Source organism: Mesocricetus auratus, unplaced genomic scaffold (genome assembly GCF_017639785.1).
Source record: "Mesocricetus auratus isolate SY011 unplaced genomic scaffold, BCM_Maur_2.0 Super-Scaffold_100006, whole genome shotgun sequence".
Lineage (NCBI taxonomy): Eukaryota > Metazoa > Chordata > Mammalia > Rodentia > Cricetidae > Mesocricetus > Mesocricetus auratus.
In genome coordinates, this window is record NW_024429190.1 from 50,957,033 (window position 1) to 50,982,499 (window position 25,467).

General features: G+C 44.0%; 1 protein-coding gene and 1 non-coding gene across 2 annotated transcripts; one reads left to right on the forward strand and one right to left on the reverse strand.

Moving 5' to 3' along the window:
* Positions 1 to 1,666: 1,666 nt before the first annotated feature.
* On the forward strand, positions 1,667 to 22,992 carry Nipal1 (NIPA like domain containing 1). The gene is made up of 6 exons (XM_040747172.1): positions 1,667 to 1,825; positions 11,670 to 11,936; positions 14,102 to 14,158; positions 17,864 to 17,954; positions 21,394 to 21,554; positions 22,210 to 22,992. Exons 1-6 carry the CDS (start codon positions 1,780 to 1,782, stop codon positions 22,836 to 22,838), a joined length of 1,251 nt encoding a protein of 416 aa, XP_040603106.1. The 5' UTR covers positions 1,667 to 1,779; the 3' UTR covers positions 22,839 to 22,992.
* LOC121141063 lies at positions 5,826 to 5,931 on the reverse strand. The gene has a single exon (XR_005878001.1). It is a non-coding gene; the product is annotated as a U6 spliceosomal RNA (small nuclear RNA).
* Positions 22,993 to 25,467: the final 2,475 nt, after the last annotated feature.

Here is a 25,467-nt window from a genome sequence, read left to right on the forward strand (position 1 = left end):
GTAAGAACTATAAACCCTCTGAGTTTAGGACTGTCCCCATTATTTGCGTATTACTCTACATGTAGTATGTGGCTCGCCACAATGCATAATTATTCATCAAGTACCTACAAAATACTAGGCTCTCTTCTAAGCACGAGGAAGTAAATAGCTAACAAGAGTAAGTTTGTACCCTCATGAAGAAGCATTCAGATGAGGAGGGTATCCCCTTTTGGCTTCCACCGACACACAGGCATATGCACCTGCATACACATGCGTGCACACGTGTGCAAACAAGGAAAAATAACGCACCTCAAAGGAACATTTTCAGTTTTTTTTCAAGTAAAGATAAGAAACATAAAGCGGAGAATGGTAGCATCTATCATCTTGACATCTTTAGTATGAAATAATCAGATTTTTATAAAGAGCTTAGGGTAGTTTTAGCCACATAGTAACTTAACTGATGTTTCTTAAATAGTAGTGCGAACCTGATATAAGTACCTGATAATAATTTATTATCATTGCCAATCTCGATGAAGACAAAACTTCAACTCTGATGTCCAAAGAAAGCATTTACAGAGACGTCTAGTTCTCAAGGCTCCCTATCCAAAACTGTCTTAAATCCGCCCTGCCACTTTCACTCCTTCCTGTCCCCACCCCATTCTTCTCCCATCAGTCATACCCACGTAAAAAGCATGCACCTTGGATTATTGACTAATTTGGATGTAAGTCTTGTCTCATAAGCCTAGAAACAAGAAAAGCAAGCTGGATCTCTGCAGTGAAACTCTTAGGCAATGAAGTTAATAGATGTCCAAGATCACCTAAAGGGAAGGAGAGCAGATAGGAGTGCAGTGTTTAAGGGCCAGAGCACAAAAGCGCCCCTCATACATGCCTAGTCCCGGCTCTCCTGCTGAAGGCTTCAGCAGGAAGTGTGCCCATTTCACGAGGTCCAAATAAATACCTCGTGTCCGGGTTACTCCACCTCACTCTTTACCTTGAATCCCTCTTCTGCAAACTGGAGTTAGTAAACTACGCAGTGTAAATGAATCCATTCGTGTATGTGCCTGTACGCTATGTAACGTACAGCTAGAAGACCACAAATCTCAGTGTGGGAACAGATCTCAGTTTGGGCACGGCTGTTCCCTTAGAAACTTATTTCATATATCTATATGACTGGGCGTGGGGGTAAGAGAGATAGGTGGGTGGAGAGGGAGATGCCTCCTGGTTGAAAACCGGTAGGTGTGAAGGACAATGGGGGTACATAGGAGTACCAGAAGCCGGTTTGAAAATTCCCATAATAAACTTTAGCTTGGATTCAGCGCACAAGTCCAGCAGACAGAGCCCGGTGCCCAAAAGTCAGTGATGGAAGACTCCCACAGTGGGCCGGACCAACCAGCCAGCTCATTGTCAGCTCCGGGACAGCCAGAAGGGGGCCTCAGCACAGACTCTATTCCCATAAATTCCCCGAGTGGCTTCGGCCGCATCCACGCTGTGACCTCATCGCCTTCTGGAACAGGTGTTTCTGGACTGCACACCGGCTCAGCCCCTGGTCCACCCTACAGACACGTAGGACCCCAAAGGAGCCACAGCGGCTGTCCATACTCGGAGAACAAGCCTCCAACCATCCGGCCACGGAGGCGTGACTCGCTCCGATGCCACACCCAGTCACTCTTATTGGCTGAGGCTGCCACCGGGGCGGAGACAGCGCACACCCTTGGCCGACTCCGAAGCTCCGCCGTGGGTCCCGCGGCACAGGTGTGTGCGAAACTAGCGCCAGCTCCGAGGAAGTCCGGTCCCCAGGCCATGGGGGGACAGCTGAGGCTGCCACCCGGAGAGCCCTGCCGAGAAGGTGAGTGCCAGCCCGGGTGGCGGGAGGGTCGGGGATCTGTCACTTAGGTAACTGGGAGCCCAGATGCGCGGTCTGGCGACAGCTGCTAGACCCGAGGAAAATGTGCGGATTCTTAACGCGGTCCCCTCATCATTCAGTGTTCCCGCCGTTCAGCAGGCTGTCACACCAACCCGACAATAAGTACTGCGCTGTGCCCATCACACTCCACGCCCTGAGGGGAAGCCCAAATGGGAGCAGGACAGACGGGACGCCCACTTGGTCTCCGGGCGGACCGCGTCAGTTACGTAGTGCTGAATGTGCGACTGGGAAATTCGGGATGCTAAGCGCAAATTCCCGGGTTTGATCGAGGAGGAAGTTTCCTCTGACTCAGCCTCGATTCCAGAGTCCATGATCCACGCCACCTGCGGAGCAGAGGGCGTGTCGGGGATCCCGCGGGCCTCCCACGCTGCTGCGCCCTTCGCGGACTGCGCCTGGGTCCCACTGAGAGGTCACTCAGCACAGGGCGGGAGGGCACTGGTCTGCTGCCCGCCGCCCACGTGGCTGCTCTGCCTTCGGGATGAAACACCTCCCACGGAGCAGTCCCTTCAGTGGGGCGACTACTCAAACAGGGAAATGGGCGTGTCCTTTTGTAAATTCTTCTCGTGGACCACGCCGGGGTTTACAGCCCCCTCCTTGCTCCGTAAAATCCTTGGGCCCTGCGCCTTGCCCTCTGCCAGATGTTCACCACATCCACTGGCTTCCGGCAGTCTCAACACAGCAGAGTGAATTGGGATGAAAGCAGGGAGAGGAGTGTGGTAGTCTTGGGAAGAGTGCATTGCAAATGACATTATCATCTTTACAGCCTCGGGGCAAAGGCCATTTCTGATCTACTTGCCAACGACTCAAAGCAAAAGAGGGCAGAGAGTTGTCTAGTGGAAACTGCACCTTTCAGAAGTTTCTGGCAACATCTTCGTGTCCTTTTCCCTTGGCTTCTCAGCTGGCTTATACCTTAATAAGGGAATAGAAAGAAAAGGGAGGGGAGAGACAAGGAAGGAGAGGGAGGAACTCATCAAAACACAACTAGCATGAAAGGGGAGGGACATATAAAAGAAAATGCGGCCACGATTCACAAACTCTCTCCAAATTGAGATGGGTGGTCCCTAAGGTAGCTGAATCTGGAGTTATTTCCTAGACAACCATGTTGTAGTTAGTTCCCTTTCTAAATAATTCTGAAGCCACGAAGCCATTCCGGTACTAATGCACCCTGCCCTTGTTTGCTCAGGATCTGCAAGTAGATTGTACCCAGTCATTTGACCTCTGGGTATTTTTCCTGCTTTACTCATGCATTTAGTAACAACAAGGAATATTGGAGCTCTGTTTCACCTCTGTGATTAATTGTGCAGGAAGTTGCTGGGAAAGGAAAGAGATGTTAATCTGTGTATTCAGGAGTAGGAGTTACACTAGGCGGCAGCCAGAGTTCCCTGGGCTCTCTGTCTTTTCAAAAGTGGCAAGACATGTTACTGTTGACTGTCAGAGTAGGTGCAGGTGTGATACCACAGGAAACCCACAGGGCAGTGTCTGAAGAGGCTTAGAGGAGTCTTCTGCTTCTCGCTGATTGGTTTGAGGTGACGAACAAGAGTTCTGGGAGCCAAGCACTGGCCTAAGTCCTAGGAAAATCTTGTCATCAGTCTGGCCATACCGTTTACTATCTTGGTGACAGGTAATTCCCAAGAAGTGAATGACCTGATAATGTACCTACAGTGGTGGCAAAATCTAACAGAGGGTGTGGGTAGTCTGGAGACTGGGTGACCCAGTGTTCCTCTAGCTGAGACCAAATGATGAGTCTGAAAATAAAATACTTCCATTAGATGCCCACAAAGAAAAAGTTACAGTAGCACTTTGATTTCAATTTTTAAAACCATGACTGAATACTTTAAAAGACCTTAGAACCCCAAATTATCTCAAAAATTAAAAAAACCCTTAAATACATATAAAGGGTCTTTTTTTCCCATTTGGTTCTCAGTACTGTTTGCAAGTGTTCTGACAAAACTTAAGTTCGGTAGTCAGTAGGTTTTATTGACAATGGACACGTGGCCCCATCAAAATAGAATGTAAAAATTACAGCCATCACCTGGAACACTCCAACTGCGGAACCATTTTGTGTCTGGGAGCATTGAGGTGATGTCATGATGGCCCAGAGGATAGAAATACTTTGTTACCAAAAGGACATTTAGGAGCTCTTGGCTGACTTGGGATTGAAATGGCAAGCAAGCTTCAGGCAGAGAGAAATCCAGGGTTTTTGGAGTTTTCTTTCCTGGAGTGAGCCACTTTTCCAGGCTACAGCTGGGCAACAGAGGCCCATGATGGTGTTCAGAATGGATGCTTTCTGTCTTCCTGTCCTCAATACCTTTGGCTTTAAGAAGAGAGTATCAGGAGCTGGGCGTTGGTGGCGCATGCCTTTAATCCCAGCATTCGGGAGGCAGAGGCAGGGGGATCTCTGTGAGTTCGTGAGTTCGAGGCCAGCCTGGTCTACAAAGTGAGTTCCAGGACAGCTTCCAAAGCCACAGAGAAACCCTGTCTCGAAAAATAAAAAAAAAAAGAGAGAGAGAGAATCAGGAGCTAGAGAGATGGCTCAGTGGTCAAGCCCACTGACTGTTCTTTCCAAGGACCTATTTTTGACTGTAGCATCTACCTGAAGTTCACACTCATCCATAACTACAGTTTCAGGGGATCCAATACTCTCTTCTGACCTCTGATGCCACCAGGCATGCATGTAATGCACACACAAACAAGCAGGCAAAACACCCACATACTTGAGATAAAAATAACTTAACTTTAGCTGGGCGTTGTTGGCACACGCCTTTAATCCCAGCACTTGGGAGGCAGAGGCAGGCGGATAGCTGTGAGTTCAAGGCCAGCTTGGTCTACAGAGCTAGTTCCAGGACAGCCTCCAAAACAATACAGAGAAACCCTGTCTCAGAAAAAAAAACTTAATTTTTTTAGAATAGGCAATTGAAGAATTGTGACTCTTTGAGAATTGCCCATGTCTTCCTACTCTGATTCCAGACTGATATACATTGTGTAATCTTGAAAACTCAGAACACTCATATAAGACATATTCATTCACCCTCATGCATAACTAAATTCTGTAGTTTGATTTTCTGTCTTACAGATACAGAAACTGAACTAGAGAATTTAATATGGCCTCAGGGTTAGTGTTTAAAATCAACATGGTATTATTGGGTATTATTTCACTTGAAAGCGTATGCATCCTCCCTAGATTCACGTTGCAGTCCTTATTCCAATGTGGCAGGATTGAGGGATGGGGTTGTTGGGAAATAACTGGTCCTAAGGGCCAAGGCCTTCATGCAGGAGATTACAGCCTGAGCATCCCTCATTCAAAATGCTTAGGACAAGAAGTATTTCAGATTTCAGGTGTTTGGGGATCGGGGAAATATTGACACATACATAATGAGATATCTCTGGAATGGGACCCAAGTCTACACAGTAAGTTCACACACATTTCATATAAAAATTATACATGTTTTCCAAAGGCAATTTTATACAATATTTTTAAATATTCGTTTTAGATAAAACTGAGTTTCCTGGTGTGGAATTTTCCACTAGTGTCCTATTAGTGCTCAAAAGATTAGTGTTTTCTAGTGTTTGAGGCTTTTGGATGATGGATGTCCAGCCTGTAGTGCCTGAAATCTCACCCCATAGGGAAGAGGAGGCCAGACTGACTCCAGCCTCCCAACCTCCAGAGCTGTAGGAAGTAGCAGCTGTTTAGTAGCAACATAGACACAGCTTGGTTGTTCCAGCTGTAACTAGCATGTTCTAAGGCCCCCAAGACGTGATGTGATTTTAGCATTTCTTTTTTTTTTTCATGTAATAAAGGTGTTTATTGTTCTATTAAAAAAAGCACTGACTGCTCTTCCAGAGGACCTGGGTTCAATTCCCAGCACCCACATGGCAGCTCACAAATGTCTGTAACTCCAGTTCCAGGGAAAATAACACTCGTAAAAATATGGAACGCCTCACGAATTTGTGTGTCATTCTTGCTCAGGGGCCATGCGAATCTTCTCTGTATGTTCCAGTTTTAGTATATGTGCTGCCGAAGCGAGCACGAGTTTAGCATTTCAATACATCGCTCTTTCAAAAAATACACACGATAGGCATTTCCCAGAATCTATCATATGATCAGTTTTTACTAAGACAATTTGATTTTCTGTATAAAATATAACTACTTATCAAATGTTCTGAAAGAAATTTCCTCCATATCTCAATAAGAAAACTAAGACAAGGTTTTTTCCTAAGTCTTAAAGATTTCCTAAGAGCCAAAATTAAGCACTACTTAAAAAGAAAATAAAACTCTCAACTAAACGTTGTTCAAAATGTCCATTGTTTAGCCTAATATTTAGTATGAACTATAAATGATTGTTTTAAAAATCCCTAAAATGCATGCAATGTTACTGGAATGTCCCTTAAGTTCCTTTCCTGCATTTTCATTTCAGATTATTTATTCATTTTTAGTGGTTTTGAGACAGGGTCTCACTACATAGTTTTGTTTTTTTAAATAGCTTGTTTTACATGTCAATCCCAGTTCCCTCTCCCTCCCCTCCTCCCCCACTCCCCTTTCCCCCCACCCTCCCACCCTATTGCCAAATCCTTCCACATAGGGGATATCAGAGTCTGTCATTTTACTCTGGGTAGGGTCCAGGCACTCCCCTAAGAGTCCAGGCTGAGAGAGCATCCCTCTTTGTGCTATAGGCACACGAAGACTGTTTGTATATCAGGGATAGACACTGATCCACAGCTCAGGTACATAGTTTTGCAGAAGCTTGGAATTTACAATGTGGACCAGGCTGGTCTTGAATTTAGATTCACCTGCCTCTGCCTCTGAACCCTGAGGATAAGGGAATGCACCACCACACCAGGCTGCCCACCCTTCCCCCCCTCTCCCCCGCCCTATCTCCCCCACCCCAAGAGGACTTAACCCTTAGCAACTGAGTGACCTTTCTTACTGATGGTAAGGCGTGAGAACAGTAGCAGCTCGCTCTGGAAACGCCAGGACCAGCAGACTTGTGACTCTGCCACTTGAAGAAGACCTTATTTAAAGATAGAGGTTTTAAACCAGCGGCGTCTTCTCACCTCCATTCTGAAGCATTGTGTTGTTGCCACACCTGGCACTCTGGGGTTTTGGTTTTTTTTTTTTTTTTTTTTTTGCAATTTATTTGTTTTTGAAATCCTTGGGGAGTAAACCTAAGGCCTTCCCCATGCCAGACAAGTACGTGCCTCTGAGCTCCACCCTCCTCGCTCAATCCTGTTTTGTTAGTTGAGATAATGGGCATCTTACCAGGCTGCATGAGAGCTACACATCTGTCTGCTGGGAAGTGATGACCAAATTTGTGCTGTGATTTCTCATTTTGTTCCGCATTTGTTCTAATTTATTTCTAACCCTTATTCTGTTCCAAATTAGTCTAAATGATTCATCCTCCCTGTCCTGCCTCCATGTATTCTTGTCTGGTTGTGCTCTTGTTAAACTCATCTGGTCCACAGGAGCAACAGCCTGTTCGCTGGCTCGTTGACCTACCAGTTCACAGAGGAGCCGACTTCCCGTGAAAAACAAACAGCTAGCATGGCATCTTGGGTATGGGTTCAACAGCTGTTTGCTTGAGAAAATCCGTAACCGTGTGGATGTGCAGATGTTATAAAAGGCAGGCTGTGAGAAGAAATGTGATTGATTAGGAGCGTTAAACAGGATAATTTGCTGAGAGAGAATTGAAAGTTTCTTTTGATTGGGACTGCAGAGAAAGGCTGTCTAAGTGTATTGGGGATGTGTGTATTGAGCTAGTGCTCTGCCACTAAGCTATACCCGCAAACCTAGGAGGAGGCATTGGAGCGCCAAGAAGCAGCTGGCTATTGCGCCAGCACTCTGGAATGGGTTAAATAGTTGCCACTCTAAAAGTTGTAAGGTGAGGAGGAAATAGGCTAAGACAACCAAGGAAGAGACAGGTGGACCTTGTAAGGTTCAACAGACAGGAAGCAGGACCACAAACAAGTCTGTAGACTATGGGGCAGGTACACTTATCTCTTTTTGAATGGAAACGAAAGTCAATGTAGAGCTTTGGAAAGAAATACAACAGGGAGAGACCTTCTTTCCACTGGCTTAGTTCATCCGATCTTGCCCCAACTGCCCTGAGATGTCATCTTGGTCCATCTCCCTCCTATCACTCCACCCAGCTGACTACACAATCCCTTTACCCGCCCTCCCCCATTCCATCCCAAACATACTTCTGTGTCCAGGTTTTGCTTTTACATGTAGCAGAGATGGGGTTTTTTTGTTTGTTTGTTTTTGTTTTTGTTTTTACATAATCCTGTTGTCAAAATGTACATATGCACACTATTACACAGTTCGTTTCTCCATCTTTTCCCATTAGAACGCAAGAGAGTGAGAATTGTGTTACACTCATTGCTGTATCCTCAGCCCCCGAAAGACAGCTAAAAGACAATAGATATTTGGATGGGCGAATGGATAACTTGTGCTGCTCGAGGGATGGGTGAGAGGGAGAGGAATGCAATACAGGGTCAGAGGTGAGCAAGTTGCAAAGCATGTGAAGTTGGAAAGTCAAGGCTTGGTAGGAATTGATGCTCTATTACAGCTGGGATGGGAAACTGTGGTAGAGTCAGTGAGACCGAGCAAGGACGGTGTAACCTGGTCGGCAGTGGCTGCAGTCTGGAGTGGACTGTGGTGGGCAGAAAGATTTCTTTCACATCGTCTATGCCAATCAGATGGGTATCCCTACTCTATTCCTGCCCGTTTGTCCTCAAGTCAGCCGAGGGTGGACTAGACTGGGCTCCTGCTTCAGGCTGCGCATCTGCGTTTTCTTCATGAGTGGGACCCAGGCTGAAAGGCCAGCAGCAGCCTTGAGACGTATGGATGTACAGGAGAGTAACCTCAGGCTAAGGAGGCCACCCATTTGGTGGAGTGCTTACCAAGTTATCGAACAGCCCTGGGCTTGATCCCGAGCACCACGTAAAACAGGTGTGATGGTGCACGCCTGTAATCCCATCATTTGGAAGGTAGATTATATGAGAAGCAGAAATTCAAGGTCGCTCTTGCTTACATAGCAAGTTCAAAGCCAACCTGGACTGTATGAGACTTCTGAGAGAGGAAGAGATAGTGAGAGATTATAAGCAAGCTGAAGCTTGAATCTGTATCACGTTTGCTGACCTCTCAATGTCAGTGGCAGAGGTGATCAATGAAGAGAATAAGTTTATAAAGAGGAATGCTACATTTGGCCTCATAATTTTGCGAGTCCCAGTCCGGGACATTTTATCCCATTGGTTTAGGGCCATATCACAGCAGCACACCACAGTAGGAACATAATACAGCAGGAGAAAATGTCCCACCTTATCATGGGAGGAGGAAAGAGAGTGAAAGAAGAGGTCCATTAAAAATAGAGCACACCTCCAAAGACTCAAAGAGCCCCCGCTAGACCCCACCTCTTAGCAGTGCCCCTATCTCCCAATAGTACTACCCTGGGGAATGAGGCTTTTCCTGGGCATTTAACATCCAAACTACATCAGGGGAAGAACCATCTGCCAACAATAGCAAGGCTGACTAATCAACACAGAAGACTAGATGGTGAGACAATGTTGTCTTCAACCTGGGAATGCATCGATGTGATTCTCAAGTTAAAATGTAACTTTATCCAATCAGAGACTTCCTAGAAATCAGACAGCCCATCATAAACTGTACAATTAAATGGTTCTCTATAGGCATATATAGTTTTGAGAGATGAAAGCGTTTCATCTTTGTATGAACATAAACATTTTTTACTGGCTTTACTTATACGTTATGTTTATAACTTTTGGAAATAATAGGACTGCCTTGGGTTACTTCACAGTACCATTTGCAGTTACACGACTTTGGCACTATAGCAAAGAAATCACCATTTTAAGGAGAGAAATGTTGAAGAGAGTCCAGGATATGTGTCGCCTTTTTCTTAGATTGTGTGGTTGGTTCATTGACATAGTTTTTTACTTCATATTTAAAAAATAACATCAAAGAAGTTGAGCAGGCTTTCTGGGGGTAGGAATATATATTTGTAGTCACTTTCAAAGTGACTGACAGTGTTTATTACAATTTTTAAATGATTATTATAGACTTTCAATGTTACATAAAGTCTATATTCAACTCCTTAAATAATGACTTTGCTTCCTGAGATCTTGAGATTGCCTACTCTGATTAGAGATAGCTTTGAATCCTCTAAAATCCTCCAGGGTCTGTGCGCACACACTGTACCCCAGCCATCTCTTCCTCTACCCGGGGCACCTCCACACCCTCATTCTCTCTCCCTCCTTTAGCCACAGCCTCTTCGGGCTTTCCTCTGTGAATCTACTCCCAAAGCACAAAATGATTGAATTCTAAGGTCAGTAACCAAGCAAGATTTTTATTGTATCTCCTGCCATAAAACTCCCAGCCTTTGAGTCTGCCACTTACACAGAGAAGGTGGAAAATGCAGCTAAGATCATTTGCGTCCCCTTGGCACCGCTGTTCCTGCACCCCCTGAAGGGTAGGAAATGTTTCTGCCCCATCGTCTACTTAGAAGGCATATTGTTTTCCTGGAATGAGGTCCGCCCACCCTGACTTCATAGATGAAGTTCTGGAATGATTCTGTTAGCTGCATAGTGAAGAACAGGAATGCATTCATTGGGACGTCCCATGCTTTGTCAGGAATGAATGTAATCAGAATTGTCACTAACAAAAATGCTCCCGGCTCACTTTCCATTTGTTTGTTGTTGTTTCTTTGGCTAGCTGTTTTATTTTGTTTTGTTTTGTTTGCTGTCTCCTCCTGTAATCCAGGCTGGCCTCAAAATTGTGCTATGAGCTCCCAAGTGCCACCACACCTGGCTCGAATCTTGGGCTTAAGGAGATGTCCATTGGAAGAGCACAAAGTCCTGGGCTGCAGCAAACATTTGCAGTTGCTCTTTTAAAACGTTCTAGAACATTTCTCAATGTTATTGTTTTTCTATAAATCCCCTAAATAATGTAATTTCCTTGAAATATTTAAAGTCTTGACTCACAATCTGTTCAAGTGACAGACTATTAGAAGTTTCTGATATTGTGTAAAATGTTTCCATTTCATGTTTTAGGGTTTAGCCTAAAAACTCCAACGCACAGAATGAATGAGTAGTCTCTTCCAGTGGGCTTGCATTCTTACTTGAGTCGTATTCTTTATAAAGCCTACTGATGTTTTATTCATTTTTTTCCACAAAATTCTGTTTATCCAGGAGCAAGTCAATTAGTTACACTGAAAAATGACTTTCTTTGGGCAAAGCGGCATACAAAATTAAACTTTAATGCATTTTCTGGAATGCACAGTTCATAACCCACAAGTGGGGCAACTAAATATCTTATAATAGGGTAGTTTATAGGCCAGTGGCATCGCCATAGCCTTCTCCACACTCCCATGCCACAAGCCCTGCTTTCTGAGAGACAGACTGATCATGAGATGAAGTGAGGTGGATGGGGGCTGGGGTGGGCTGTGATGAATGGTGGTGGCTCATACTTGTAATCCCAGCACTAATCCTACACTATGGAGGCAGAGGCAGGCGGATCTCCGAGTTCGAGGCCAGCCTGGTCTAGAGAGTGGGTTCCAGGACAGCTAGGACTAAACAGAGAAACCCTGTCCGAAAGAAAAAATAAAAACGTGTCTATAGGCCTGTGGACTTCCTCTTATGGAGTTTCCTGCTTACAATAAAAATGTGTTTCCATCCATTCAAGTTCTCCATTGTGGAAAGGAATAAGCCTTTACACAGCACACTCACATTTTTAACATCTCCCCTTTCTTTCTGCCAGGTTACGTGCTGTCTCTGGTCTGTTCTAACTCTTCCCAGGCTTCATGTGAGATCACAAATGTGTCACAGCTGCTGCCTTATCCTGTGCTCTACACGAACCCGAATTCCACTATAACCAACTTCAGCATCTCAGCAAATGTAGAAAACAAATACAGTCTTTATGCGGGCTTGGCATTGGCCATAAGCTCTAGCATTTTTATTGGCTCAAGTTTCATACTCAAAAAGAAGGGTCTCTTACAACTGGCCAACAAGGGCATCACTAGAGCAGGTAAGAAATGCATTCAACAGGCAAAGTCTTCAGAGTTCTTCGGATAGATCAAGTTCCTTTCTGTCCCAAGAGCTTTTGCCTTTGCCTAGAACTCTCTCCCCTGCCCTTCATCTTGCTGACTCATTCTGCCATTGCCCACCTCCATAGAACGGCCTCCTTCACCATCCTCCCTCAATATCTGTTATTGTACCAAACAGTTTCCTTCATTGCCTCTAAGATCTTGCGTGTATCATTTATTTTAGTTATTGGGTTCACTTGTTTATTGATAGTAGACTCATAAACCATGCACTCAACAGTGGTTAACACCCACCAAAAATTTGTTGGGTCAATGAATGATAGTGGTAGAATTATACTGCTATTTATAGTAACATTTAAGATGCCAAGTGGCCTGTTTGAATTGTATTAGCCACACATTTACCTTCATTTTCATGAACTATAATAGCATAAGAAACTTAAATATTTTTCTTGGGTCAATATGGAAAAATAAATGACTATAAATTATATAAACAAGTTTCTGAAGGTGTAGTGAGAGAAGAGCTTTGCTCTATCAGAAAATATACTATATTTTGATCTCAATGAAAACAGTTTGGTACTGGAATTAAAATGAATAGTAAGGGATTATTGAAGATATCCAAGTAGAGAGATTATATATAGCAGCTAATATATAATTTTTAAAAGTAGTATTTCAGATCAGTGTAGAAAAATGAGTTATTCAACTAAAAATAATGAGACAAATTGGGAAAAGGTAGAGGTAAAAAATGTGAGAGTTCTGCTTTTTACTATTCTGCAAAATATAGGTCAGATTCTTTGAACTTGAAATAACTTTTAACATCAAAGAAAGCCTCCTTAAAGTATGAATTTATTTGAGTAAAGGAAGATTATATTCTATGCCATCGAAGAGATTCTCTGAGTGGGTGGATCAAATAGATTAGACACAGATATCCTATTTGGAAATAAACTTGAAGTTAAACAATCAGATGATATGAGGGTATTAAATATATGACACAGTGTTATAAAATTCCTAATATACAAAGAACAATTGCAGACAATAAGAAAATGCATACCCTAATGTCTTAGTTAGGTTTTCATTGCTGTGCAGAGACACCATGACCACAACAACTGTTATAAAGAAAGTGTTTCATTGGGGTGGCTGGATCAGTTTCAGAGGTTCAGTCTATGATCGTCATAGCAGGGAGCATGGCAGCAGGCAGGCAGGTGTGGTGCTGGAGCTGAGAGTCCTACATCTTGCAGGAAGTCAATTAACAGTCACACTGAAGAAAGTTGAAAAGAACCATCCCCGCAGTGACACACTTCCTCCAACAAGGCCACACCTATTTCAACAAGTCACATTCTAACAGTGCCACTCCCTTTGGGGGCCATTTTCCATCAAACCACCACACCTAACAAAATAGGCCAATCATTCACGTAAAAAGCCCAGACGGGAGGTCCAAGCACCCACTGTGATGAGATGATTGCTGTTGAGTCACTGGTAAATTTTATAAGGAGGAAATACTAAAGAAGCATAATAAACTACTTTGCAAGATCATCTTTATTGTTTATATCTCCTCTTAGTGTAATTATAACAAAATCATCGAGGCCAAAGTCAGGACGTGTTAGAATTGAGAAAATTCCGTTTTCTCTAGCTAACCTGTGAGCAGTGACTCAGGTCAGCAGTGATGGTCATGGTGAGACAACTCTAGGAAGCTTCAGTATGTCAGGGTGAAGGATAAGCAGAGTCTACCAGTCCAATGCTTGTCATTCTTTAATTGACTCATCCAAAGTCTCAAAACCTCCTGTGTCAAATATCTTCTTCCCTCTAAGGCCAGTTTTGCTTGAAAGTTATAGTTTGGGTTTTAATTTTAACCATGGCTGAAACAAAGAATTCACAATTAATGGTACCCATGCCTAAATTGCTGACTGGCATCTTTAGTGAACCTGATGATTAAATAAGATGTCATACAGGTCAAAGGGACTTTCTGGGGAGTCAAAGGTAACAGGGACCTTGAAAAGACCTTGGGAAGGATGGAAATAAATATCCTGAGAGGACAATTGCTAAGGTAACCAGAAGCCTTGCCTTCTCCAGAATGCTCACAGCTCTCCTAGGAGTCAGTTCTGCCCTTTTCTCCTGAGGTGAGGGTCTGATTTTGTTTTCTGGTATTTCCCAGGGCAAGGTGGACATTCTTACCTGAAGGAATGGGTGTGGTGGGCAGGACTGCTGTCAAGTAAGTATGAAACTCATGAGTTTTTAGACTCAGTTACTCTTCCCTCCTGTGGAGAATGGAGCTTTGTAATTTTAGAAAGCAGCATGCGAGAGAAATATACCTTGGGACAGAGCTTGGGCAGAGGTTTTTTTTTTATTGGGGGAAAGTGGAGAGGGGAGACTGGCCTCTGGAGACAGGAGTGGCAAAAGAGAAGAGACAGAGAGGAGGAGAGTTAGAGAGACAGGCAGAGAAGCAGAAAAAAGAAAGATGGGAGGTGGGAAGGATCCTTTTAAAAGGGAACATAGTGAATGTGCACAGGTGGTGCTCTTAGTGGCTGCAGCTGAGGGTGTGTCCTGTCAGAACCCCAAGGGCAGGCAAGTAAGGATGCCTGAATACTCACAGGAACTATGTCTGAAAACAACTATGGTATGTGGCACATTACCTCCTATATTACCTACATTACCTCCTCAGACCCCATCTGCCCTGCACTTTCACAGAAAGCAAAGGAAGAATTGTTTCCAATATTATATCTTATCACAAACTTCTCCTGTTTCCCTGTATCTTCTGGGTTCTTTACTGAGTCATTTTTTAATTTTTATTTATTTATATGTCACAAATATAAGTGCTTTGCCTGTGTGGTTGCCTGTGCACCACGTACATGTAGTGTATGTCGAGGCCAGAAGAGGACATCAGATCCAGGAACTGGAGTTACAGATAATTTGAGCCTCCATGTGGGTGCTGGAATTGAACCAAGGTCTTCTGGGTGGACCTCTGGAAGAGCAGCCAGTAGTGCTCTTAACCTCTGAGCCATCTCTCCAGCCCCTCTTCTGAGTTCTTTTTTTTTTTGGTTTTTTCGAGACAGGGTTTCTCTGTGGCTTTGGAGGCTGTCCTGGAACTAGCTCTGTAGACCAGGCTGGCCTCGAACTCACAGAGATCCGCCTGCCTCTGCCTCCCAAGTGCTGGGATTAAAGGCGTGTGCCACCAACGCCCGGCTCTTCTGAGTTCTTAATTTGACTTCATGTGGTTACCCTGGCTGCATACATTCTGGGAAATAGGTGCATCTTCCTTATCAGGACCAAACATGGATAAATGAAAGGAATCTTTGGCTGTTGATACTGGGGTAATGTGGGGAGGCATGAAGTTGTCAGCACTCTCTTCCTCCTGTACTGGGTTTCAGGACTGAAGCAGAGTGTGTAGGCTCGAAGCACTTCCCAAATGCTAATATGAAGTCCTCATGAGGGACAGGTAATCTGCTCTGCCTCTCTCCCTACCTCCTACAAACTTTCTTCAGGGCCAAGTCAGAGGCTTTCAAAGACATCGCTAAAGTAGCTTCACAGGCTCACAACTCAGCTCCCTCTGTTGCCAGAAGTCTTAAAGCAGTTAAGTTTCAAACCTGGGGCAAAGGGCTGAGGTGTCTATGTAATGTATCAATGAGGGCCTGGCTGCTAGGTTCCCAGCATCCTTCAGTCTCTACCTGCTACAAGGTCCTCCTGGCGGGCATACCTACTCCTTACCCTGAACTCTCCAGCCCAGGGGGCTGGGGTGACCTTTCCTATATAATCTAGACATTTGGTTATCTGCCCCTTTTGTATTTTTTCCCTCTTGGCTGCTGCACCTGGTTCTCTGTCCTTCCGTCTCCCCCCCACACACACACACACAGGCACACGGCTCAGGGTCATGACCTCTCTGGACTCTCACAGATGTGTCTGCCTCTAGCTCTGCTCTCCCCTATATGATCAATAAACTTTCTCCGCCACTACACCTAAGAGCAGTCATATTCTTTCCTTTTCCTTTTTTGTTTTCATTCAAAAGCTGCCCTGCTTTCCATAGCCAAATAACTTATTTCAGCATTTGAGAAATCCTACTATAAGAAAGAACTTGAGGCCAGAGAGATGGCTCAATGGCTAAGATCACTTGATGCTCTTGCAGAGGTCCTGGGTTCAGTTTCCAGCACTCATAAGTAGATGGCAGCCATCTTCAGTTCCAGTTCCAGGGGATCTGACCATCTCTTGTTCCCTCCATAGGCACCAGGCACCCACAAAATGCACATATATACATGCATGCCAACAGTCACACACATGAAACAAAAGTAAACCTTAAAATGAAAATCTTAAAAAGAAAATTGTATAGCTACATTTACAATATCATATTTACATACCAAAAAAAAAAGCTTGTGATAGGATGGATGATGACATTCCTTAGAGGTACCAGCTAGCTATTAGCATATGAAGTTAAGATTTGCCTGGAACAACATCTATAGAATTAGAAATCACAAACAATAGGAGGGCATCAAAGGAAGCCAAATAGTCTAAAAGGGCCGCCTCAGCTCTTTTAGTGAGCATGCTCTCCTAACTGCTCTGTAAATGTAGTATGCCAGGTTTTTTCTTTTGGGCCACCAACCAGCTCCCAAATCATGACACAGGGACTTATTATTAGTTTTCAAAGCTCGATCTAGCTTAGGCTCATTTCTGGCTAGTTCTTTTAACTTAAATTAACTTGTTTTTCTTTATCTATCTTTTGCCTTGGGAATTTTTACTTTTCTTTATTCTATACTTTTCTTTCCTTCTTACTCTGTGGTTGGCTGGTCCCTGGTGATTACTCTCTCTCCTCTTTTCTCCTGACCCTTTGTTTCCCCCAGCTTAGATTTCTCCTATTTATTCTCTCTGCCTGCCAGGCTTACCTGCTATTGGCCAGTCTGCTCTTTATTAGACCAATCAGGTACCTTAGGCAGGCAAGGTGAAATAGAAGCAACACATCTTTACATAATTAAACTCATATCCTTACATCATTAAACAAATGCAGCATACACAAATATAACACACCTTTATACGGTTAAAGTAGTATTCCACAGCATAAACATCTTTATATGGTTAAAGTATTATCCACAGCAATTGAGTTTTTTATGGTGTTCTAATGTTAGATGCTCCTGTAGCTTGAATGTGGTAGCAAAGTAGACAAAGAAAAATAATATACACTGCTGTTTTCTCTCTCCACTATGTGTTTTCATGGCACAGTTGGACAGCATGGAATGCTACAATTTCTGGAGAAGTATCCCACTGCAGTCTCTGAGAATAAGCTGGTTTCCACACAAAAGCCATTTCTTAGGCAGAATTTCCCCCACTCTGGGAGTTTTTTTTATAACACACTACCTGGTTCAGATCTCAGAAAACATTACATTCAGACATTCATCCTTAGGACTCTCAAACAGCTACTTGAATCTACTTGAGCTCCTGAGACATCATCACTTGCTTATAGTTCATCTCCAATTCAGAGATTCCTGCAGTGGGCCTGGGGTGGGCATTCCTGGACATCTGCCACCCAGGCACCAGATCCCTATAAGCCCTTCTCATTTTATAAGATGCCTGATATTACCGCTGTGGTTAAATTACAAATTCGATCATTCTCTTCTTACTCCAAAGCTACCTCTACTAGATCCCATTAGACTGACCAAATATGTTTTCAACATACAAGGAGCTCGTCTCAACTGAAAATCATGTAAAGTGTGCATTCCTCCCTCAGCGTTGCTAATGCTGTTGTCTCCAGGCAGTTACAGTAGCTCCACATCCCACAATAGCAATCCTTTTCCACGGGCTGCAGGAAGTTAAATCTTTGCTTCCAGGTAGGTCTTAGTGTCTTTGAGATAAAGTCTGCTGCCACCACGAGTCGTTTGCTTATCTTCCTATGGAGATAGTATCCCATCTACTCGTATCTCTGCTTGCTTTCCAGTGGGAGCTGGGGAGGCAGCCAACTTTGCCGCTTACGCCTTTGCACCTGCCACCTTGATCACGCCCTTGGGGGCACTGAGTGTTCTCGTAAGGTAGGTGGACAACCGGGAGCGTGGCTTCTGTCACTAGTTCACTAGTGTCAGCACACTCAAACCACGAGAAGCACTCTGCTAAGAAATCACAGCGCACGAGTGTGAGCGCGCATGCGCGCACACACACACACACACACACACACACATGCATGCAACCTGAGCTCTCAAAGCACAGACAGCCTCAAATAGTGTCTGGGACTCCTGAGAGCTTAGACACACACACACACGCGCACACACACACACACACACACACACACACACACACACACACACACACACGCAACCTGAGCTCTCAAAGCACAGACAGCCTCAAATAGTGTCTGGGACTCCTGAGAGCTTAGAGACAGGCCAATTATAATAAAGGCACAAAAGATCTTGCACTAAGAATCTCTAGCATGCGAAAGGCCTTGAGTTTGATCTCCAGCAAAGAAAAGAAAAACTAATCTTGCCTCTGGGGGAAAAATGATTTGAGAAAACTACAAAAATGTAGCAAGAGAAATAGGAACTACATTGCCATGTTGTTAATAACAAGCAAATAAAACAAAAACAAAAAGAAAAGACAGGGGGGAAATCTAGCAGAAGATCTTGACTCACTACTAACAAGGTAAATTGTCAATTATATTTGTGGTGATTCAGGGATGACTAGCCAGAGGTTTTTGGTGTGTTTTATACCTCTCACCTGAGTAAACTGTGAAACTCCTTTGAATTTTTCTTGTTGCCACAGTGGTTAATGACAATAGCTGTTAGAAGACTGTAGAGGCAGACAGTGTTTAAGCTACATTTCAGCTCTCACTAAAATCCCATCCTTGCCTGCTGGATATCCTGTGGTAGGACTTCCTGCCTTATACTGTATGGATGTCCTGGTTTGGTTTTTGCTGCTGTGATAAACAGCACTACCAAAATCAGCGTAGGGGAGGAAAGGGTTTCAGCTTATGTCTAGCCTGTCGTTGAGGCAGGCCAGGAGCTGAGAGCAGAAACCGTGGGAGACACCGCTTACTGGCTTGTTCCCCATGACTCGCTCAGCTTGTTTTCTTATACAACCTACCCAGGATGGCAACACTCCTAGTAGGCCGGGCCCTCCTATGTCAATCATTAATCAAGAAAAGCCCACAGAGCAGTCTGATGGAGGCACCTCCTCAGCTGAGGCCCCCTCTCCCCAGGTGACTCGAGTTTGTGACAAGTTAACAAAACAAACCAGCACAGTGGGTCTCGAAGAGAAGCCCCACCAAACGACAGGACTCACATAGGAGGTTTATTAGAAAAGGAGAGCCGGGCGTTGGTGGCGCACGCCTTTAATCCCAGCACTCGGGAGGCAGAGGCAGGCGGATCTCTGTGAGTTCGAGGCCAGCCTGGTCTACAGAGCTAGTTCCAGAGGACAGCCTCCAAAACAATACAGAGAAACCCTGTCTCGAAAAACCAAAAAAAATAAAATAAAATAAAAGAAGAAGAGGAGGAGAGAGAAGGGGCAGAAAAAGGGGTGGAGGAGGGGGGCAGAAGCTGGTCCCTGGAGACAAGAGTGGTGGAAGACGAAAAGAGAGAAGTTGGGGAGGGGGAGGGGAGAGAAAGCTAGGAGGTGGGGAGGGCCCTTTTAAAAAGGAGCATAGTGTGCACAGGCGGTGTGCTTAGTGATTACAGCTGAGGACGTATCCTGTCAGAACCCCAAGGGCAGGCCAGTACAGATGCCTGAATACTAAGAGGTCCGACTTTTCTGAGTTGGTTTGTATTAAGATTCAGGCGAAAGTGTTTGATGAGCAGCGAACTCTTTGTGCGCCTTGGCTACCATTTTGTTGTCCTTGTCTTTTTAGAGTCTGTAAATTATCAGTATCTAGTAGAAAGCATCTGACTAGGCCTATCTACTCCTTTCTGTCTTTATAGAATTGAGAGAATTAAATGAGTTAATGTGTATAAAGCTGTCTGAAGACTTGTCTTTTCACTGGGGCTGCAGTCCCACAAGTGACCACCAGAGGGCAACTCTGAGAAAGCACTTCGTAAATGCCCACAGTCTTGGGGTCAAATGGCACCATTTATTGAGAATGGTAAGAAAGAAGACTGGTGGGCAGAAGACTCAGAGAGCTGCTTGGTGTAGCAGCAGAATGTCCTACTCTGTTATCTATGGCAGTGCCAACCTTGAGCACTTTGAAAGCAAGCCATGACAAACAAAGAATTGGGGGCTTTAGATAGGCAAAAATATCGAGGCAGGAGTGGAGGGAGGAAAGCTTTTCACTATTTGACAATCTGTATGGTTGCACAGGTGTGTGTTAGTTATGTATCAACCCTGAACAGAGTACCTGCTGTCTAGGTATATATCTTTCTACCGTGTGTGTGTGTGTGTGTGTGTGTGTGTGTGTGTGTGTGTGTGTGTGTGTGTGTGTGTGTAAAATGAAGGCCAAAGGACTTCTCACTGAACTGAACTGGAGCTTGACAAGTAGGTTAGCTGGACAGTGAACCCCCAGCCCTTTTGTCTCTGGGGTTCTAAAACTGGGCACGACCACAATGACTGTTTTACAAAGGTCCTAGTCATAAAATTCAGGTTTTCATTCTTGTGCCGCACACCCTTCGCTGGATGACCCATCTGCCCAGCCTAGGGTGCCCGTCTCTAAAACATCATGATCACTTATATTATAAATGTCCAAGTTGAACGTCCCTAACTCAAAATTCAAAGCCCAGGTGGTCCTAAACTGGAACCATCTGGAGCCTGCATAGGACGCCAAAAGTGAAAATTTCCTTACTTGACCTCAGGTGACAGACTGCAGTCAAAACATCAGCACATCAAAGATATTTGTGTCAGCTGGGTGTTGGTGGCACAGCCTTTAATCCCAGCACTCAGGAGGCAGAGGCAGTCGGATCTCTGTGAGTTCAAGGCCATCCTGGTTTACCCAGTGAGTTCCAGAACAGCCTCCAAAACAATAGAGAAACCCTGTCTCAAAATTTAAAGAAAGATATCATGTCAAATTTCCCTCCGGAGAGTCTGTCAAGTCTATGTGACTGGCAGATAAAGCTTCTGTTTAAGCTCAGGTTCCCTCCCTAAGAGCACTCATACACGCAAATAAGCCACATCCAGAAAAGTCCAATGGAAGCATTTCAGGAGCTAAGCATTCCAGATACGGATGCTCTCTTTAGCCAGTGAGCTATAAAGTAGTTTTCATTGTAGTTACTTTACAGGAGTCTGTTAGAAGTTAATTATGCTCTAAGAGGCAATGGAGAGACAACAGGAGCGGAGCATATCTATGCTATCTCCTGAATTATAAAAACAGTAAAATAGGGGTAGTTGATCATCATTTCTTAACTATTTATATAAGGATTTTCAGTGTCACATAGCATATTCTAGTTAGCTCCATGGGGTGCAGAGCAGCACATGCAGCTGTGTGACCACTAAACCGTGGTGGAATTAAAATGTAATTGAACTGTGGTGATTTTATTTCTCTTTCTCTCTCAACAGTGCAATATTGTCTTCTTATTTTTTAAACGAGCACTTGAACATTCATGGGAAAATAGGCTGCATATTAAGCATATTGGGGTCAACTGTGATGGTTATCCATGCCCCTCAAGAAGAAGAAGTCACTTCTTTGCATGAAATGGAGATGAAATTGAGAGATCCAGGTCAGTGATTCAGCCTTAAAAACAAAAACAAAAAGAAAGAAGAAATAAAACTCACTGAAGTCACTTTCTTTTTTCTCATCGGGTGAGGTAGGTACGCTTTGCTTTCAGCTTGGTTTGGTTTGGTAGGACTTATTGAGCTAGGACCTCACTATATAGCCCAGGATGGCCTTGAACTTACAGTCCTCTTTGTCAGTCTCCTGAGTACTGGCATGACCCATGCTCCACCACGCCCATCACCAGTGGAAATTTGTGGCGACACCAAAGGAATCCTATAAGCCTGTCGTGGGTTGTAAGCCACAGTGAGGTTTGTTCATTGTAACTTTTTAAAAGAATAACCATTTGTTTTTATGTTTGTGTGTCCTTGCTGCACAGCAACAGGAAGAAAGGAAGAACGTGGAGACAAAAGATTTCTAATGAACCCAAACCCCTGCCCCTTCTTCCTTAAGTAAAACTATAAAATACTACACCTAGCTGACCACATAGTGATACTGTGGAGATTCATTCAAACAATGTTTGTGAATTGCCCTCTGAATCACTAAGAAGCTGAATGGTGTTACTTGTTCGAAAGTTCTATTCTCTTAAATGACGAACAGTTCCTTGGGAAGATTTGGTCCTGTCAGCATCTCCTGAGCCCGATTCTTTCTCTTCCTAACAGGGTTCATTTCCTTCGCTGTGATTGTCTCTGTGATCTCCTTGGTGCTGATGGTGCTTGTGGCACCGAAGAAAGGACAAACTAATATATTGGTCTACATAGCAATCTGTTCTTTGATCGGAGCCTTCTCAGTTTCTTCTGCCAAGGGCTTGGGAATTGCCATCAAGGAACTACTGGAGTGGAAGCCTGTTTACAAGAATCCCCTGGTCTTTATCCTGTTGGCTGTGCTTATACTTTCAGTAACGACGCAGATTAACTATCTCAACAAAGCCCTGGACACTTTTAACACATCTCTGGTGACTCCCATTTATTATGTGTTCTTCACGTCCATGGTGGTGACATGTTCTGCCATCTTGTTCCAGGAATGGTATGGCATGAAAGCCAGAGATGTCATTGGTACCCTTAGTGGGTTCTTCACGATCATCAATGGCATCTTCCTTCTACATGCTTTTAAAAACATTGACATCACCTGGAGTGAGCTCACATCCACTGCTAAGACAGAAGTCCTTTCTCCAAATGGCAGTCAGAACAGTTATGTTTTATTAGAGAATGCAGAGTGTTCAGCCTTGGGGTATGATGATGACATCACCCTGTTTAGCAGGACTGATGACCGCAGTCTCCACAAACTGTGAACTTCAACCAAGACACCTGGAGAGAAACAATACTCTTTTTTAAAATTTAAATTAGAAGCAATCTTGTTTTAGAAGTCAATCCCAGTTCCCTCTCCCTCCCCTCCTCCCCTGCCCCCCAAGGAGAGTGAGGCCTTCCATGGGGGAATCTTCAAAGTCTGTCATATCATTTGGTGCAGGGCCTAGGTCTTCCCCAGTATGTCTAGGCTGAGAGAGTATCCCTCTATGTGGAATGGGCTCCCAAAACCCATTCGTACACTGGGGATAAGTACTGATCCATTGCCAAAGGCCCCATAGATTGCCCTGGCCTCCTAACTGACACCCACAATCAGGGGGTATGGGTGGATCCTATACTGGTCTCCCAGCTATCAGTCTGGGGTCTGTGAGGTCCCCTTGTTTCTGTGGGTTTCTCCAGGCTGTTCTTGATCCCGTTGCTCATCAATACTTACTCTTAGAAGGTCTGTTTCTATGGTAGCATAGTTAACACAGTGTGAACACTCTGGATGGGAGGCCAAGAAAAAAGCCTTTGTTCTGACCACCAAATTGGAAAATCAAGTTTGACCTTCTAAAAGATTCGTGTCTTTCCATTATGTTTTCGAAAGCATTGAAACAGTCCCTGAGCAAAAAAGAAGTCAAAGACTTACGTTTGTCCTTGGACAATTCTTCTTGTCAATAGATTTGGCACTGCTGGGTGGGGCTTCATTTCCTCTCTGCCTAGTCTTGGACTCAGTGTGATTGACAGATCAGGTTAACTGGCTTCTGACTGATTGGTCTCCATTGAGTCATAATCTCCACCTATTAAAACTGAGGAATGGGAAGACTGGTGCTTTGTCCTCTCATCCGCAAACACGTCTTTTAAAACTGGACAACAGATGTGCGAGATATGAACGAGCAAAGGGGCCTAAAAGATATGTGACACACACATCAGCGATTATCTCAGATTCTATGAGCACAGATCTGGCTAAAATTAGCAAAAAAATGTGTTTCCTGGAAGACCCAAGTGAATTTAACTTTGCAATGACTTACAATAGTCATTTCGTTCCTTTTTCTTTTTCCTTTTTGGTGCTTTGGAGTTTGGATGTTTTCTTTGGGTTCTCTTGTTTGTTTATTTTTCAGACAAGCTGTCACTGTGTGACACAGGCTAGCCCCAAGCTCAGCACAGGTCTGGTTCTTCTGAGGGCTGGAGCTACAGGTGTGCACCACTGCAACAGCGTCTTTTTGAAAAGTTATTGCTCCATAGATTTATTCTCCTTGACATAGGGGTTCCTGTAAAACAATCACTACCCAATGTGACATTTAATAGCATGCTTCAGTTTTCCTCAAATGTCTTATTCCTAAAAGGTGGGTCATCGTAAACTGAAAACAGCAGATTCTTTGTGAAGTTGGGATGGTCTTTTAAAATTTCCCACTTTCACCCTTAGTAAGGAAATTATGAACAGTTTCTAAATTTTCAGAATGAGCACAGCCTACCGTTGTTTTCAGTTATGGATGCATTTTTTCCTATAGAATTCGTCTTACCCATGCTTTCCAATTCAGCTCATTGACAAGTGTGTAGGGAGAGAGAAATTCCTAAAAAGAAAAGTGTTAAGACCCTATTGCTCATCGATACTTTGCATTTGACGTCTCTGACACATTCTAGATTCCTGCTCTTCCAATCGCCAGCGGGGTTACTGCTGAGTACAGCGCAGTATGCTTGTGAAAGCTGATAAGCCACGGCATTCTATGAGATGATACCTCACGTCAAATACATGTTTACGATCCATCACTGACTCACTTTGTGATCAGATATATAAGCTGTGAACACACGTTTCTAGAAAGGCTAGTGTGCTTGAAACCTGTACAAATCCTTTTCCTGGTTTTCTTTTTTAGCTTTGAGAACTCGGGCCGGGCCCTCCAGGGCATCTTCCTGGTGAGGGCATCAGCCATCTCTCTAGACATCTTTCCGTTCTAGTCATCTTAACTTTTAGACATTTATCAGGTGTCACTTGTTGCTTTGACACCTTGGATGTCAAGTCTTGCCCTTGGTACATTGTGCGCAGGCCAAAGGTTCCTGGAACACAAGAATCGATGTGTCCCAGGTTGGGGAATGAACTGGTGTTGACATGTATGCCCAGGAGGAAGACTGAGAGATTTAATGAGCTGTCATATGTGCAGAAACAGGGAAATATCGATTGGCAAAGCTCTCTGGAATTTAAAATGGTAATATAAATCTAACACCATAACTGAGCCTTTTTCAAGAAACAAGATTCCACTGAAGGAAGGGAAGCGTCAGCTGCTGTGTTCCTACATTCAGTCGGTGCCACTGGAACTGCTTGTCCCAGGCTCTGCATTATCACATAGACATCTTAGGATTTATTTACTGGCTATGATACATATGTAAAGAAAGAAGTTTTATTTTTTAATTTATAATTTCACTGTTAGGTCAGTGCTTAAAAATTCTATTTTTAGTCCAGAGTAAAAGATACTCATAAAATTCTTTAGATTTAGCTACATTGGATTAAATAACATTTATTTCTGATAAAGGAAAATCCTAGTTCACATACCTAGGAAGCCTCCTATATCATGCCCAGTAAATATGAGGCACTTCACTGAAGTGAATTCTCAATCGAACCAGCATTCTAACATTCTAACC

Coding starts and splice junctions, on each gene's coding strand:
- Nipal1 (XM_040747172.1), top strand. CDS start 1,780: ATGGGGGGACAGCTGAGGCTGCCACCCGGAGAGCCCTGCCGAGAAG. Junction 1,826..11,669: donor CGGAGAGCCCTGCCGAGAAG/GTGAGTGCCAGC, acceptor TCTTTCTGCCAG/GTTACGTGCTGTCTCTGGTC. Junction 11,937..14,101: donor CAAGGGCATCACTAGAGCAG/GTAAGAAATGCA, acceptor GGTATTTCCCAG/GGCAAGGTGGACATTCTTAC.